The 17757-nt window shown below is 53.3% G+C and overlaps 1 protein-coding gene across 3 annotated transcripts in view; it reads left to right on the forward strand.

Moving 5' to 3' along the window:
* JAKMIP1 (janus kinase and microtubule interacting protein 1) overlaps nucleotides 1-17757 on the forward strand; it is a 145962-nt gene that overhangs the window by 121003 nt on the left and 7202 nt on the right. For all 3 annotated transcript variants that reach the window (XM_012739718.2, XM_012739717.2, XM_075992947.1), the window contains exons 13-19: nucleotides 528-626; nucleotides 3285-3386; nucleotides 4123-4176; nucleotides 4683-4748; nucleotides 10702-10770; nucleotides 12187-12264; nucleotides 15043-15246. In XM_012739718.2, the coding sequence (XP_012595172.1) occupies nucleotides 528-626; nucleotides 3285-3386; nucleotides 4123-4176; nucleotides 4683-4748; nucleotides 10702-10770; nucleotides 12187-12264; nucleotides 15043-15246 (672 nt within the window). The remainder of the gene's footprint in view (nucleotides 1-527; nucleotides 627-3284; nucleotides 3387-4122; nucleotides 4177-4682; nucleotides 4749-10701; nucleotides 10771-12186; nucleotides 12265-15042; nucleotides 15247-17757) is intronic.

A 17757-nucleotide genomic window follows, 5' to 3' on the forward strand; every position in this document is an offset into this window, starting at 1 on the left:
GTCCAGTGTTCCCAGCTGGCTCTGGGGTCGCGGCATCTTGTTTCCCAGACTGATCTGGGTTCTCAGGGAACTGCTGCCTTTAAGGCGTTTTATGCAGGCTTCATGGGGACGAAAGAGAGCCCCCAGCCTCCCTGCCGCAGTTTGCTGGGCTTGTTGGAGAGGCTGATTCTGGTGGGGGTGGTCAAGTTGAATGACCTGGACAGGCTTTGGGTGCAGAAGCACCAGTGTTGTGCTCTTGTTTCCCTCTTGTTTGACCTCAGCAGGGACCTAATAGCTCCATGACTCAGTTTCCCCTTCATTCATGTATTCAGCACATATATAAGGAGCCCCTGCTTTATTGGCCTAGGCTGTCTTCGTCATTCCCAGCCTCACACGCTTGCTGCAGATCCTGCCCCTCCACCCTCCCCTGATGGCTAGTCCTCAGTTTCCTTTAGGCCACCCACTGAGGTGGCCTGTGATCAGGGGACCCTGGTGAAAGGCAGGGTCTCTGCCGCCTGCCTGTTAATCCATGTATCTCTTTGCTCTAGATTTACAGACTGGAAATGGAAGAAAACCAGCTAAAGAATGAAATGCAAGATGCAAAGGATCAGAACGAGCTGTTAGAATTCAGAGTGCTAGAACTCGAAGTAAGAGACTCTATCTGTTGTAAACTCTCAAACGGAGCAGACATTCTCTTTGAACCCAAACTGAAATTCATGTAAAGCTCCCAGATGTTTTCAAGCATGTGTAAAGGGGATGTGTGATAGTTTCTTTCTTTCTTTCTTTCTTTCTTTCTTTCTTTCTTTCTTTCTTTCTTTCTTTCTTTCTTTCTTTCTTTCTTTTTTTTTTTTTAAATCTGTATGTTCAGAATAATTTCACTGCCTTAATATGTTCTGGAGAGAATGCTCACTGAAGTCTATGGACATGTACCAGAGCTAATATATTTATTGCCTACGGCTTGTTTTGCACTTAATAAAATAATTTGTTTTTGCAATAGTTTGCCTTTTTTATTTGTGTTTCATTTCCATAACTACTTCTTTCCTGCATGCATGGTCACCGGGTACGCATTCTGCAAACCCAGACAGACGCACTGTTGCAATTAATAACACACCTTTTTAAGTGATCTTGCATGCAGCAAATCTCACTTTTGAAATAGAGTCTGACCTGGTCAGCAATTGACTCTATAATGTGTTTGATGCCAATTTGGGCCTATTTTCTATTTGCTAAGGTAAACACAAGGTAAGTAAAGACAGGGTAGAAGGATGTATTTGCATAGGCATTTAAGAACACCAGTTATTTTGCTCAAACTCTTCTATCCAGTAAATGTAGACCCAGGCATCACAGCAATGTTGGACTAAATAAATTATTACTTGTAACTCAAGCTGCAACTCAAAACTACTGGAGGGAGATTGATTGCTGTTCACATGTAGAAATCATGTTCCTTCAGCAACTTCCCTAATGCACCCAGTGGGATTCAGTGAAAGAATATTATTATTGTTGCTTCCAACTGAAATCTTACCTCGGGTGTGTTACTGTATTGCCTTGCTCCCATGGTATGTCATAATCCTTTTTTGTTTCTGTTTAAAAATCATTGACATTTCGAACATCACTTAAGCTTGTGATGAGTTTCTATAAGCACTTGTGACGCGGCTGTGCTGCCTCTCGGCTGAAACCTCTGCATGTGTGACACCCTCTGTCGAAGTGAGCACCTTCGCAGTGTTTGTGGCTTCTCTGACTTTGTTTTCTCCTCCTGGCTTGAGTTAAAATTCTGTCTGCATTAGAACTTTCCATCTGTACCTTGTCATGTTACAGGGACCGTGGCCCGAGTATCTCTTAGTCCCGAGTGCCACTGTGTTACTCAGCTCTCGTTTGAACAAGACACAACTATTATATTTGTGCGGCACAATTGGAAGTAATGTGAGGTTATTGTTAATCCTGCTGCTGCTGTTAGAAAACCTTTTCCAAGTCTTTTAGTCTTTCTCGTGAGAATTCCATAAGCACCTGCCCAGTTAACTAGAATTTTCTTTAATTGTCTCCACCATCCGTCAGAGCCACCAGAAACCAGTTTTCTGGTATTCGGTCATGTAAACTACGAGCCTTCGGGCGCCTGTCTATGGAGACTCCGTTTAAGCGAATTTGCTGGCAGAAAGGCGCCTGTGGGACGGAGCCATCCGGAATTTCGTTCTTCTTGGCTGATAGGGGAAGTGGGGTTTTCTCTCTGGACTGGCTCAGACTCAGGTCGGCCAGGTTGAGGCTTCGTGGAAATTGGTTGAATTAGCGGCCCCCTTCCTTCAACTTCACCCTAGGTTGTCTTCTTAAGTCCTGCCGTCTAAATTGTGTTTATCTCGGTTATGTTTCTTAGTTGAATTATTAAAGAAACTCATTGGTTCTGTAGCTAAATTCTGCTGAAGTAGTCCAAAACATGTTATGTTTTGTATCTTACTGTACTTTCTATCAAATAAAAGCAGTTTGATTTAAAGGTGTGAGTTGCAGAGGTCTTCTCTGCTGCCCACCACGACTGGTGTGTCCGTGGCTGAAGGTTTAAAGTCAGCTCTGATAGGAGCCACGTTTGGTACCAGAGTACTGTTCTGCTGCTGTGCTTTGGCCCTGTAAGTAATTAGGTTTCTCCTGTCCTTTTCAAAAACTTGTCACTTTATGTATGATTAGTAAGTACCTCTTCTGGGAAAATGCTCTCTTTTCCTTCCTTAGTGGTTGAGATTTAACTATAAACCTGAGGCAGCATTATAATGACCATTGGTTGTGTTAGTGTGGTTCAAACAATGTGGAAATGGAGTTGGCAGATTATACTGAAAAGACCAGGAAGCCAGGGCTTGGGTCCTGGCCCTGCCCTTGTGTGGGGCCTCCGACTGAGTCTACAGAACGACAGCAGGGACACCCCTGCCTCGTGGGGTTGTGTGAGGATTAAACAGGATAATGATGTGCCTGGCGCAGAATAACACATCATAGTTAGTGGCTTTTATTATCCATTCAATTTTAGCGCAAGTGTTTTTGTAAATTTTATAATTCTGCGACTTCATGGGTTTTGATCTTGCAACAGATAAACTTACGTAACCATTTCTTCCTAGCCAAATAGGTAAGAAGCAAACACGTTTCCAAAGGAGACCTGCTGCGTGGAAAGCCGTGAAAACGCCGTATTCACGGGCAAGGCCACTGTAGTCCAGATGTGCCCTTTAGTAACACCTTTGCCAGCTGGAAGTCATTGCTTTTTGCTGAGAAACGTGGGAAAATGGCAAGTGGTAAATAATCCAAGCAAGTTCTGTCTTTAAACCGAATCTTTTCCCCAGGAGAGAGAGCGGAGGTCGCCAGCATTTAACCTCCAAATCACCACCTTCCCCGAGAACAACAGCAGCGCTCTCCAGCTGTTCTGTCACCAGGAAGGAGTTAAGGTAGTGTGCTTGGGGGGTGCCTCCACCAAACTGGCAGCCCAGGGCTTGCGCGAGTGCCAGGCTCAGCTGTAGGGGGATTGCGTCCTTGTGCCAGGGATAGAATTGGTTTTCACGAGATACCCCTTGTCCCTTCACTCGATGTTGAAAGTCATAGTTTGTTTATTTTTTAAAGGGTCACCAAATATTACTTTATTTTGACCCAAGCCTTTAAAAGAGCAGAGACTTGGAAAGTCGCCTTGAGTGTAGACCCCAGCTTTGCCACTGCCCTGGCCTGGCTTGTGAACTTCTGAGCCTCAGCCTCTTTGCTGTGAAACCCAAATGGCAATGCCCGCACCATGGCGCAGGGGTGACGGTGATGAGTGAACAACACGCAGTGCCCAGCACAGGCCTGGCGCACGGTGAGCGCCGTGCGGTTGGGGGCCGTGGTGGCTGTAACGCAGGGTCTGCCCTGCGCCTGGAGCCCTGCTAGGCCCCGCGGGCAGTGTCTTTCTGACCCCCACGGGTCCACGGGCCTTTCTAGAGAGCAGCGTCTGTGCCGCTGTAACACTCGGCAAGGAAGCAGCCACGCCTCTCCCCTGCACTGCCCAGAGGAGCAGCTGGGCGCCGGCCGGCTCGGCTGCGGCGTGCGGGGAAGGAAGGAGCCGGCGCCTCGCCGAGAGCAGAGCCCGTGGCACTGGAAATTGGTGTGGATGGTCTTTGCAGCTCACACAAAATGAACGTTGGAAATCTTTTCCAGGATGTGAATATTTCTGAACTTATGAAGAAATTAGATATCCTTGGCGATAACGGGGTAACTATGCGCGATCGGTTTCTGGTTTTGTGTTCTTGTTTGATCCGGGTGTATTCTGTGTGACTTTTGTTTTGTTTTGTTTTTTATTTTTCTCCGATGTGAGAGATCTAATAAGAACAATGTAAGGCTTTTGTATGGCTGTGTTCCTGTGGGGGGTTGGGCCTGCGTTTGTCAGAGGTGGCCTTCCAGAGTGAGGGCGTCCTATGGCCCGACAGCGTAAGGGGCCAAAGTCTGCTCACTCTTACCCAGAGAGAAGGCGGAATCACTCGAGATCGCTGAAATCAGAAAGTGATATTTTTGCCTTCCTAAAAGATTGGCCTAACCGAGGCCCTGTTTCTCAAGGGCATAGTGCCATTCCACGCAATGTCCTCGCCAGAGGGACAGGAGAGGGAGCTGATTCTTGGGGTTGCAGCCCAGAGAGGACCTGTTCAGGTTGCTTGGTGCTGACTGTCTGCACGTGGATTTGGGATCCAGTGTGAAACGCCTTGCCCATTTTTGTATTTTAGAATTTGAGAAATGAAGAACAGGTTGCAATTATCCAAGCTGGAACTGTGCTTGCCCTGTGTGAAAAGGTAGAACCCAGCGGCATCTCTGTGCTCGCTCTGTCCCGGCTCCCAGCACCATACAAGAAACTCTACATTGGCGCCTGGCTGTGTGCGAGCATGCGTTTGGCGGGCCTGTGTCTGCATGTGCATCTGCATGCCTTCTCACTCACTGTGGCGCCACATGCACTCATTGTGGGGACCCAGAGACGCAGGAGGGAATAAAAGCCCCACTGAGGAAACAACCTGCCACTTTTGGTGTATTTCCTCCTAGAACTATTCCCTCTTGCCCCCTTTTGCTGTTAACTCAGTTGAAATCATACTCGACATTGGGCTTTCATCCCCTTTCACGAGCTCCTCGTGTCCTTTGAAATGGCTCACAAGCATCTGGCCAGTGTCCCACCTCATTCCACCGTGCCGCCCACCCTGAGCGATGTAGTCATCCCTCAGCTGTTAGAGATCTGGGCTGTTTCCACTGTTTTCTTTCCACTGTCATGAAGTCGTGAACATTTTTACACATAACTTTCTACCTGCATTTTAAAATAGGTTATATCTAGAAGTGGAATCATTGGGCCAAGGGATAAGAACATTTGCAAGGGCTGTGGCATTGTCAGAACAGTTTCCAGGAAGGTGGCAGCAATGGCCCTCCTGCCTGTGGCCTCACACGTTGACAGTTTCATGCTGGACGTGGCATGTTCCCACTGAAAAGCACTTGCCAGCTGCATAGGTGGAAAACCATGTGATGTCATTGTGTTAATTTTTATTTGTTTGGGTGCTGGTGAAGCTGAGCTTTCTGATGTCCATCATCTATTTCTTCCTTCCTTGTGAATCGTAACTGCACTTCTTTTGAGAATTTTCCGTTAAGTTTGTTGATCCATCCATCCATCCATCCATTCACTCAACAAATACGTATTTGTTGTCATTGTTTTTCTTACTGATTTCTCTGCGTGCGTTACATATTGAAGATACTAACTTTTTGATCTGCTTTTAAAAAATATATTCCTGATTTGTTTGCCTTTAACATTGGTTTAGGATGTTTTAGAAACAACCCAACTCTTTAGCCCTGTTGAAGACCTTTTCCTTTCAAAGCACATGAGTTAGACTTTAAAATGCTATTTTTATAATGATGAGGTCTTAACGATCTTAGTTGGGATTTGTTCCAGAATCTTTGGGAAGGCGTTTAAAATATAAATCGCTTTCTTCCTTGAGCATCTGCCCATTCCCCACAATCAAGGAGAGCACTTAGCAGGCTGAAGGCAAACCTTGGCCACGGTCACACGTTAGGAAGTGGTGGATTTGGCTCTCTCCTGCTCCCGCCAGGTCGCCTGGCTGCGCCTGGTTCCCCAGGTGAGCGTGGGGGTGATGATCCGCACTTGCTGGCTGGTGGGCTGGTCAGGAGCAGGTGACTGGCACATGGGGCACCGGGGACGTATCCAGAACATCCCTTTTCATCAGCAAAGCCAAGTGTGGCCGTGTGCCCTCCTGCTCCGGCGCTCTGTGCAGTTGCCCTGCCATGCCGGTTCAGCACGCACGGCTCGGCCCGTCCGACCTCCGCTGGAACGTTACTGAGAGAGAGGGCCTCTGAGTGTCGGGCGGAGCACAGCCCTGGAGGCTGCGGAGATGCCGTGTCCGCCGGCTCCCGCCTCGGTGTCAGGGAGGCCCCTCCTGGCCTGGGTCTCGCCCCAGCACTTGCCAGCTGCAGGGGCTCTGGCAGGTTAGTCACTCTGTCTCCCAGAGCCACTCGACCGAGCGTCCTGCTGCCCTGCAGGGTGAGTGTCAGGAGTCAGGACACAGATATTTAAATGGAACCAAACCAAACATGGCCACCTGGTTAAATTAAGCACTTGGGGCCACACTTGGTTCCTACAGGTGCTCAGTCGACGCTGTGGACCAGGAGAGCCAAGAGCGGGAAACTGCCCGTGACTAGGGTGGGTGGTTGCAGTGGGGCTGGGCCGGGGCGTCGGTGGGGTGCCGTCTCCCTGTCCCAGTTTCCTTAGGAGCCAGGGCGGCAGACGGCAGGCGGTTCCTGGCCTTAGCGAGAGCTGCCCCTGCAAGGTGCTACTCCCTCCCGCAGAGCCCTTCCTGGCACACTGTCCCCAGGCCAGCAGGCGTGCCGGCCCCACACTGCAGGTCCTCGGTGCTGCCATCTTGCCAGCATCCGAGCAAGACGAGCATCTCCCTTTCATTGCTGAGAAAATGGGGCGTGCCCGGTGTCCGGCTCTGTCTGCTTTGACCCCTGCCTGCCTGTCAGACGCCTACCGCCTGCCTCCACTGCTACCTCTCTGCGCTGACCACCAGAACCTCGCCAGGCTTTGTGCCCTGCAAGCCAGAGAGCTGTGCTGGCCACCTGCCCGCTCCTCACAGACCCCAGGAGGGTGCGGGGCCCTGACTCTGCGCCTGGCGCGGCAGCGCCCACTCCCCGTTGGGACAGTCTTTAGGGACTGGACGGACAGCAGCGGCTCCTCAGTGGAGTCCTGGCAGATGCTGCTGGTGCCTATGAATAAAGGTCAGAGAAGCTGGGGAGTTGCTGCTCACCTTCTCCCTGCTTGGAGGGAGCGTTGGCCTCGCGCGCACGCCTCAGGAAGAAAAGGGGCCACCGTGCAGGCTGGAAACCAGGCTAGCAGGATGCCCTGAGAATGTGGCAGGACAGCTAGGGGGACCAACAGTCCACTCTGCCTGGGACATGGGGATTTCAGTGTGAAAGCAGGGACATTCGTGGGCAAGCAGGGACAAGCTAGTCACCGTAGCGCTGACAGGCACTGCGTGAAAGGTTGCAGAGGGGACCGGCCCCTGCAACGTCACTACCAGAGGAGGCTGGTTAAGAACTCAGTCAACCCCTGCTCCACCAAATACACCTCATTTTTAAAAATTGCCATACAATAAAATTGTCATTCAATACTGGTATCTGAACAAACTGAAGTCAACTTCAGTGTTCTCTTAGGAGCACAAGGCTGATTTCTTAGTGAATAAGTGAAGTGCAACCAACCAGTTAGGGACGTCCTAAGATGCTCCTGTGATGACACCTGGGCAGATGCCTTTCCCAGCGTGCCCTCCTGCCCCGCCCGTGAGGCCCTGCACAGACTGAGGGCGCAGACAAACCAGCCGTGCCCACCCGGGCAGCCCCTCAGACCCGCTCTGGTTAGCCGAGGACGGGGCAGGCGCAGGGGCCAGGTCTCGCTCCCCTGGCCCGTGGCGTGGGCCCCGCAGAGAGCTGAACCGTGAGGCAGCTTAGTGCTGCGCCTCGTCATTCGTCACACCTCTTCTCTCAAGTTCAAATCCAACTCAGAAAGAGACACAGACTCAGAGAGGTGGAGATGTGTTAAAGTCCAGGTTCTTGCAGGCAACAGCGCGTGGAGAATGCGGCATAGGCCTGTCGCCACAGTCAGACTTCCTGGTTGTTGGCCCCTCATCAGGCCTTGGGACCCTCCCTGCAGGGAGAGGAGGGAGACACCACTAGCCGAGAGGGCTCGAGGGCCTGACCCTAGCGGCCCTGGCGTGGGGTGCAGGGAGCTGCCCCCGCCCTGCAGCCCCAAAGAGGACACCAGCTCCCCCTCGCTGCCCCTGCCCCAGACCCCCGTCCTGGGGTGGGCAGAACCTCAGGCAGAAGTGACTCCCGGGAGTGCTTGGGGCTCCATAAATTCCTGGCGGACCCTCTGATGTTAAATTCACGACCTCCCATGGCCCAGAGCCTCATGGCCAGCTCCCTCTCCTCCCGATTGCTGAAAAGCACTTGCCAAGTTTGTTTTTACATGCCTAATATAATATTTTTAAACAACAACAAAAAGCTTGACACCATGTTCTACAGAAATGGCCCTGAGGGCAGCTTGTTATGATTCAAAATTGAAATTTTTCCCCATTTTAATTTTATTCATTTTATGACTACTTGCATTAGGATATTTAAAATGAAATATTTTTAATTCCCATCAACAATATGCTTATCTATTTGTAAGAACCTGCAGTCCTTTCCTAGCGATGTGTGAGGAAAGGCCGCGTGGGTGCTGTTGCTGCCCCGGAGCCCAGCGTGGGCCCAGTTCACCTGGGCGTGAGGGAGGAGCCCTGGTGCATCAGTGCCGCCCCTCCACAGAGCCGCACGCACACACCCTCCGCGCCCTCACACCTTCTCACCCCACAGGCGTCTGAGCGGCACCTGCTGCATGTCAGCCCCTGGGCCAAGCAAGGGAGCTCAACAGAATGAGTCAGATGTGGTCCCCACCTGCGGGGGCTGGTAGGGGAGGGCAGCACAGTGACACCTGCCAGGTGAGTGCCATGACACGGTGGTCTCGAGATGGCTGGCATGGGGATCCCTGGATAGCAGCTGACCCCATAGACCCAGGAAGTAGGGCAGGCTTCCTGGAGGAGGTGACAGCTAACTCAGGGCCTGAAGGCTGAGTGATGGTAGCTCAGTAGAGGCCCGGGCTGAGACCGGGGCTGAGAGAGGCAGGCGTGCTCCAGGCAGAGTGGATAGCAGGTGCCAGGGCCCTGGGGTGAAGGAAGGCTTGCTTAGCTTGTGGGAGGAGCCACACGCAGTTCAGGATGACCAGAGCCCAGTTTGGGGCAGGCAGGAGAGAGTGATGAGTATGGGGCTTTGTCCTTGTTGCCAGGAGCAAGGGATGTCCTTAGAAGTCTCCAGGCAGGAGCAGGAAGTTCCATGAGTGGATGCACTTTTTTGATAGAACGAGCTGGCTGGGGCAGAGCAGGATTTGGGGTGGGGGGAGTGTCAGACATGAGCCCAGGCTGAGAGGGGCCCAGGGTGGCAATGGACAGTGGCAGATTTGGGAAAGGGGAGGAGGCGGAGTCAGTGCAGGCAGTGGAGGGAAGGGAGGGCTGAGGGCTCGTCCCACCTGGGGACTCGGAAGACCAGCCCCTTGCCGAGGAGCCCGAGGCCCTGGAGCAAGATGTGCAGGACAGAGGGGGCCTAGGCAGCCCCGGGCAGGAGGGCGACATTTCAGAGGGCAGGGGAGGGTGGGACCCCTGGGAGGTCAGGGCATGGGGGAAGGCTGAGAGCAGTGGCCTTGGAGGGTAGGAGCTGCCACCAGAGAGGGAGGAAAACGAGGAGCGAGAGGGGCCAAGGGAGCCTGGGGCTGCTGCAGCAGCGAGGAGGTCGAAAGCGCTCTTCGTTCCTGTGGGCAAACCCGGACACCCTTGGTGCCTGTGAGGCCCCCACCCTCCCACGGCCAGGCCCCTGTGCTATGGCAACTCCCCTCTCAGGTGGGCTCCTCACAAAGACACAGCACAGGCCTGCCCCTGCCTCCGTGCTCAGCCCTGGCCCAGACCCAGAAGCAATGTGGGCAGACCCCACGCCCCACCTGCTGCTCAGGTGCACGCCCCTGGTCCACCTGCACCCTCTGCACTGCGCCCTTGCGCCCTGGCACACACTCCCACCACAGGCATGACCCCACCTCTTCTCACCACGTACCGGCAGCTGCGCTGTGCGGGCCAGCCCGTGCTGGAGGGATGAGGGCAGTGGCTTTGGCGTCCTGCAGGCTGGTTCAAAATCCCCTTCCCCCATCGTGTGACCTTGGACAAGTTGCTTAACCCAGCCTCCGTGTCCTGACCTGCACAGTGGGGGACGCCGCCTGCTCCCAGGGCAGTCATGAGAGGTCAGACGGGGCGTCCTGCTCGAGGCGTCACTGCAGAGTGAGCGCCCAGCGCCGTCAGTGGCTCGCATGCCCCCCCCCCTGCCCTCAGCTCCAAATGCACGTGCTCCAGGCTGTCCATGCTCACATCCAGCCGGGCCCTGAGCCCACACTCCACACTCACTGGACATGTCCCCCTCACACCTGTGACGACCTGCACAAGTAGGCCTGCCATGCACACGCCGCCACACTGTGCACGTGAACAGGTGTGTGTGTGGCAACGCCCCAGGCTGCCTTGCACAGACGTCTGTCGTTGATGAAGCGGATCTGCTTGACTGTGAGATTGAGGACCCCAACAGGGGCAGGTCTCACCTGCTGCACCCCTTCCTGTCCCTGTTGTCTTCTAGTGGCTGAAGCAGATAGAAGGAACCGAGGCAGCCCTGACCCAGAAGATGCTAGACCTGGAGAAGGAGAAGGTAAAAGACTTGACCACCTGGGGCTGGGGGAGAGTTCACATAAGTCACATTTCTGAAAGGCTTTGCATGTGTTTCCATAATTAGCTATCTGCACACATTTCTGAATTTTGCTTTTGCCCCAGTGGTTGTTCTGGGTAGTTCCCATCCATTTACTTCCTCTTTGATTCACTCACTTACTCATTCAATTCATATTTTGGGAGCCTCTGCTGTGTCCCAGACGCCATGCCAGGGTTACAGGGTCCCTGCTGGGAGGGGCGCTCACAGGCACGCGGGGTCACGTGCTGGTGAGCTCGTGAGAGTGCAGCTCCAGGACGTTAGGAGAGACGTGGCCATGGTACAGGGGAGCTTGACCAGCGGCTCTAGGGACACACAGACAGGCCTCAAATCTTTGCTGTCCACGGGGGCTTGCAAGACTGGACCCAAGTCTCCCTGCTGATAACTGGGGGTCCCAGCATGCCTTGCTGGGTTGTGGGAGGAGAGATGGGAAACCAGCTTTGCGCAGTGCTTGGCACCGTGGGCGCCTGGTCAGTGGCGGTGGTTATTCACCGGGGCTGCAGGTGCTGGTGACGGTGGGAGATATGCACTGGGCTGCGGGTGTGTGGGGGCCACTGTACCCGGCATGGGGAGGTCAGAGGCTTCCCAGAAGATGCGGTTCTTGAGTTGTCAAAGACTAATTTGAATTCTTCAAGTAGAAATGGGAGGTGAAGGAAGAAGGCAGAAGGAACAGCATAGGCCCAGAAGCAGTGCGTGGTATGGAAGGAGCCCTGGACTGGCACCAGAAGGCCTGGGCTTCCAGTCCCACCTCTGCCACCATTGAACTGTGGCATCTAGGACAGAACTTTGGTCCTGTCTGGCCTTCTGTTTCCTCATTTATAAAATAAAGTGGCTGCAGTAGACAAGCTGTAACCCCGAAACCCTCCAATCAGTGTTAGAGAGAGATTTGCACTGGGAGAGAGCATGCTCGCAGGAGTTGGGGGTAGCCCAGGGGGCGGGGGCGGGGACAGAAGTGTGTGGCAGTGAGACCAGCCCGGAGGTGGGTGATGCATTCGGGGGGACTATTGAGACAGTGTTCAGGGGCCATCAGGGTGTGACAAGGGGACCCTAGGAGGAACCCTGCGATGTGGGCTTGGGTTCGACCTGGTTCCTTCCTTGTAGTCAGGCCTCTAAGAGGAAGGGGAGCAAGCCGGGCTTGGCAGGGTGGACCGTGGCTCCAAGGTGGCTGTGAGGGAAGCCCCTCCCTGAGGCTCCTGCTGGGGGCCAGAGGGGAGCGGGCAGGGAGGAGCACCGTCCCTTCCCCCCCTGGCGTCCCCAGCGCGGCGGCACCGCCACTCTCTAGCGAAGGCCAGGAGCTGGCTCTGGAGCGCCGTGGGCCCTCGTGCAGCCGCCGTCCCTGACGGGCGCCTCCCTCTCTCCTAGGACCTGTTCAGCAGGCAGAAGGGCTACCTGGAGGAGGAGCTGGACTACAGGAAGCAAGCCCTCGACCGGGCTCACCTGGTAGGACCAGAAGCGGGTTTGGCGCTTGGCTCTTCGGCTCCGCAGTGGAGGCTGCTTTTTCCTTCGGGGCTGAGACTGCATGTAGGGCCCTCCCCAGGCCACGCGGGGTGATAACAGTGCCATCTCCATGCTGTGGGGAGAATGACCATACCCACTGTCACTTTTTCCAAGTCAATCATGATTTTAAAAATATTCAAAATTCCTTTGATGATTTTCTTAGGCATGCTTATTAAATTCTAGTAATCGTTTGAGATGAATGGGAAGAAACAGTCTTTCTAATATGGCTGTTTATACTTAAATATTCATCTATTTGTACTGAAAGTTGTCCCGAATCAAGTTTTCCTATAAATAGGAAAAAGAGCTGGTCACAAAGGAACAGAGAGGTAAAGCAATGAGATGACCCCAGATGATTGTCAGAACAAAAGTGACAGTTAGGAAGTCCTATCCTATACAATGTTGTGTTTAGGTCACAAAATTGGTTCTAGGCTTCCTGGTGATCAACGTTCAGTAGGATGATGTTCAGGTTCATATGTCCTCATGCTAAAAGCCAAGTGCTTCCGGCACTGGGAGAAGCTGTCCCGTGGGGGTGGCGGGGTGTTGAGTGAGACAATGCACATTTCCAGACGTCCCCATGGTAGAGGATTCAGACTTCAACTCTGTTCCTTATACTGACAGGCTAGGGTAGTATGCAAAGTCTTGAGCAAATCTTTTCCAGATCATTTGTAGTTAAAATTATTTTACAAAATGGGTTTGCACCTAAGAAGTGCAGAGTCAATAACTAAAAAACAACTTTCAAACCCTTTTCCATGAGAGGCTCCAGGAAGACAGAGAGCAGGTAGCCTGGGCTTAGTGCAAATGGAAAGGAGGTTCCAGAGGCTGGTCCACATCACCAGCCCTGGGCCCTGTCGAGGCTCTGAGGCTTGAATCCCATGGGGCCAGGAGTAGGAGACGTGGAGGATCAGAATGGATTAAGCCTTATCAAGACACGACATTTTCCCTCTCCGATCTGCTTATGGGCACATGACATGTCGACAGTGTTGAGTGCAATTAACAAATGCAAACATTTTTGTCTATACTCTGGTCCATCTTTTGCCCTCTTTAATCTTTTTGGTTTTCTTTGATTTCAGCCAGGGTTGGTCCTTTTGCAAATACCCCAAAGGACAGGCTGTCCCTGTCACACAACCCTGCCTTCCCCTACCATATCCCAAAAAACTCTAAAGAATGCAATTTCAGGAGATGTTACAGGAATGTGGGCACCCCCCAAAAAAGATGGTGTAATAGAATAAGTTTGGAAAACTCTTGTGGGCTTCTTGGCCTTCACATGCTAAAAGATGGGTTGAGACTCGAAGAGGAATGTGAGCAAGCAGTTTGCCAAGTTCGCTGGGTCTTGGGACCCTGTCTGCAAGGAACACCTTGCAGAACTGGTGTTTCCCAAACACATTTTGGGGTGCACCCTTCCCTTGTGTAGGTGGCATCTGCAGGAAGGCCTGAGGGATTGTCAGGTGCTGGTTCTGAGGAGACCCATCTGATACTGGTGCTGCCTCCATATAGAAGCTGCATTCACACCCAAAGAATGTCCCAAAGCCTCCCAGTGGGTTTCACACAACCAGATAGGAGTTCTGATGTGGCACTAGATGATCGGGAACAGTCGGGGGAGTAAGACACTTGGGGAGGGTGGCTGGACAGCAGGTGTCAGATGCAAGCCTGTGTTCCTTTGCCCTGCAGCAGAGTGAGAACTGAGTGAGGTGGGGCTGGAGCTTCTAGAATTGGGTAGCAGGTGTCCATCTGGAAGCTGGCCACATGGGGATCTCCTAGGAGCTCGGCTGCTGGATGGGGAGGGTGAGCCAGCAGGCACCAGCGAGCGCTGCCCCATGGGAGCCCAGGTGAGGACCCGCAGTGCTGCCTGGAGACAGGCTCCGACCGTCTGACCTCCCAGGGCAACCGCTGGCACAGCAGAGGCAAAGGTGAAGCCGACTGGTTAAGATCAGTCTGGTCCGAGATGGCTGGGAGCCCCGCAGGGAGTTAGAGCAGCCCGCTGACGCCAGGGGAGACTGGGGAGACTGGAGGAGCAGGCAGCCACGACGGGGTGCGGGTTAACCCCGACTCGGGGGCAGTTTCCGTCCACACTGATGTGTCATCCATGGTTCCTTGCTCTTCAGTAAGCGATGTGGTAGGGATTTAGAGAGGCAGAGGGGGAATAATTCTCTCTTTTGTCCCTAGATGTCTTTATAAGGCAACTAAATGTAAGTGTTTTGCCGTGAAGTTGAGAGGTAACATCCTCTAATAAGTAAAAGGTGGAGCTCTCACAAGGACTGGCCGCTAATGTCCCATTTGGCTTTGCCGACATAGGGTGTCTTGCTGGGGGCCGTGAGGATTAAAGCTCTTTGCTTTGGCCTAAAGTTGCATTGCTAGCACAGCTGAAAACCAAATGCGTGCAAATTGAGACATATTTTCCCATTGGTTCCCATGACAACAGGGGAGGTTTGTTCCCAAGGTGAGGAGAGTAACGCGGAAACCAAAGGTAAAATAAAAACCAGGTGGGTCAAACCTCTGTTTGAGGTGCACATTTTAAGGGGAGGCGATGATTATTTCTTCTTGCCCTCGGCCCTCCTTGTGCAGAGTAGGGGCGTGTGGGTTTAACAGAGCAAAGAGTGCTCCCGATACCACGTGCCTGGAGCTGAGGGACACCGGGACGGCCTGCCTTGCGTGCCCCTCCCTCCTGGGGGTCACTGGCCCACTCTTTGTCACCTTCACCTGTCTGTGGTTTGGGCCGCTCAGAAAATCCAGGACCTGGAGGCCACGCTGTACACGGCGCTGCAGCAGGAGCCAGGGCGGAAGGCGGGCGAGGCGCTGAGCGCGGGCCAGCGGGAGGACCTGCAGGCGGCCGTGGAGAAGGTGCGCAGGCAGATCCTGCGGCAGAGCCGCGAGTTCGACAGCCAGATCCTGCGCGAGCGCATGGAGCTGCTGCAGCAGGCCCAGCAGGTAGGGGCGCCCACGCACCCCACGGCCCGGGGGCACCAGCGCCTCTGAGGGGCCCCTGGGGTCCCAGGCTGCTCAGCAGAGAGGGCCAGCAAAGCAAGCTTCTGTCCCCTCGTCTGTGCCCGTCATCCCTCAGGCGTCTGCCTCCCCGGGTGGGGGAGGGCGGGCCTTGGGCGTTACAGACGCAGTGAAACAGGGAAGCACGCCAGAGTGGGCTCTCCCCTCGCCCCGCCGCCCTCCTCCAGCACCCTACTCTGTTTCACAGTCAGACGCCTGCAGCCAGGGGACATTGGCTGCACATTTCGCTTTTTAGCTGTATTTTGGGATGATGGCTAATTTGGAGATTGGGCTTAGAAGCTATGCCAGTTGTAATTCCAAAAATCTTAACCTCTTCCAAGGTCTGGTGTCCTAAGCGAGTTTCCTGGGCTCCTGTGCACATGGGAGTGAGGCTGGGAGACTGCTGAGCGCAGTGAAGGAAGCGCAGCGCAGCTTGCAGGCCGCACGCGGCGTGCCGGGCAGTGGCCCCTGCCCTGCAGATGCTTTGTCTCATGGCGCCTCTGGGGGCGGGGGCGCATTATGGTGTCCATTTTCCAGATGAGACAACTGAGGCTTGGGAGGGTTAACCCGTGTGCCTGAAGATCACCCAGCTAGTAAGGAATCTTACCAGTGGGGAAGGAAGGATCTAGATTACTGGTGGGAGGGATATCACAGAAGGAAAAAGCAAGGTGGCAGGGCAGGCAGAGAGACAGAGAGGCTGATTTATTTTGAGGAATCGGTTCATGCAGTTATAGAGGTTTAGCAAGCCCGAAGTCTGCAGGGCAGGCTGGCAGGCTGGAGGGAAGAGCTGTGGGCCAAGTCCAGACGCTGCATGCTGGCAGCATCGCTCCTGATCGGGGAGGTCGTTCTTTCTCTTAAGGCCCCAGCTGATTGGATGAGGCCACCCGCATTAGGGAGGGTTGTCCGGTTTACTGAGAGTCTACTGATTTAGATGTTTATCTTATCTGAAAAATATCTTTATGAAAACATCTAGAATAATGTTTGACCAAATATCTGGGTACCGTGGCTTAGCCAAGTTGACACATAAAACTAACCATCGCCACTGTCAGAGTTCGGGAAGAGCATTCCAGGCAGCAGGACAGCACGGTGTGGTCAGCTTAGTGGGTGGGGCAAAGTGGCTGACAACACAGACGCTGGCCCCCAGTGGCCTGGCTTTGAACTCTGGCTGTCCTGCTTATTAGCCATGTGGCCTTGGCCAAATCACTCAACCTCTCTGGGCCTCAGTTTCCTCATGGGATGATGGTGATGCCTGCCTCCCGGGGACACGGCAAGGTTAGGTGATTACTGTGTGTGACGTGCTCTTACGAGCGCAGGCCGTGGTGACCTGTGCTGGCCGTAGACTGCAGGAGCCGGAGCGGCAGAGGAGTAGGCGAGCACTGGCTCGGATCTGATGCCCAGCACTGGGCCAGGACTTGCTGCCTACGTGTGTAGGATAAGGGGTCGATTTTGTGTTCCGGAAATCCAGTTCAAAGAAGAACAACACTTGTGTGTTTGAACCGAAAAAATCGTCACTTTGCCTGAGGATTCACCTCACGTGGCCGTGCTGCACCTGGCGGCCTGTGCGGGACGCACGACGCCAACGAGCACCTGACGACAAGGCAGCGCCACGTCAGCCGTGACTCCTGCAAAAGCCCTTTATGGCACAGCCTGAGACGTGAGCCCAGGATCTGGGGGATTAAAACAAATGCAGAACGCAAAAAGCACGTCATGGTGGTCATCTCCCTGCTCGGCAGACTGAGGACTAGCATCCCTTACAGAAAAAAGTCATTTAAACACTCTGGCAAAGTGTTTTGGAGCATTTGTGTAAAATCATATGGGACAAATCCCTTACTTTTATAGTTCTCTTGGAACTTATGTAGTTAATTGCAGGGGGAAGATTCACCCATAGGTTAATCGAAGCTGAGATTTGCTTTTCCTTTATCTTCGGGTCATTTTCAAATTAGTTGAGAATTCTCCTGAAGGTAATTTGTAGATAGCCTTCCTCCCACTGAATATTAAAACTGCCCTGATCTCACTTTTATTAAGACACACTGATATGTGCACATAAGCCAAAGTCAATAAAGTCATTCCAGAATGCATCGCTTTGAGTCTATAATGAGACATGACATGCAAACCAGTTAGCCTGGTGCATGCTAGTGTTCAGAAAAGGAAGACTCTTCACGTAATGACACATGGACCCTAACTTCCAAGGCAGTGTGCAGCCCCCGGCCGCTCCAAGTGTGCCCATCATGTCTTGCCAGTGCCATGTCAGACATGCAGGCTCTCAGGCCCTGCCCCAGACCTCCTGAGCCAGTGCTCAGTACACAGCTGTGGAAGGAAGGCAGGGTGCAGCAGCGGCATCCCGTCGTCACCTCCCCTCTGCCCAGGAATCACACCTGGGTGCCCCACCTCCAGGAAATTCTGTTAAAGGAAACATCCAGTGAAGTCTGTGCATCTTTTATGAAGGCAGCAAGATGC

This window comes from Microcebus murinus, chromosome 16 (genome assembly GCF_040939455.1).
Source record: "Microcebus murinus isolate Inina chromosome 16, M.murinus_Inina_mat1.0, whole genome shotgun sequence".
Classification (NCBI taxonomy): domain Eukaryota; kingdom Metazoa; phylum Chordata; class Mammalia; order Primates; family Cheirogaleidae; genus Microcebus; species Microcebus murinus.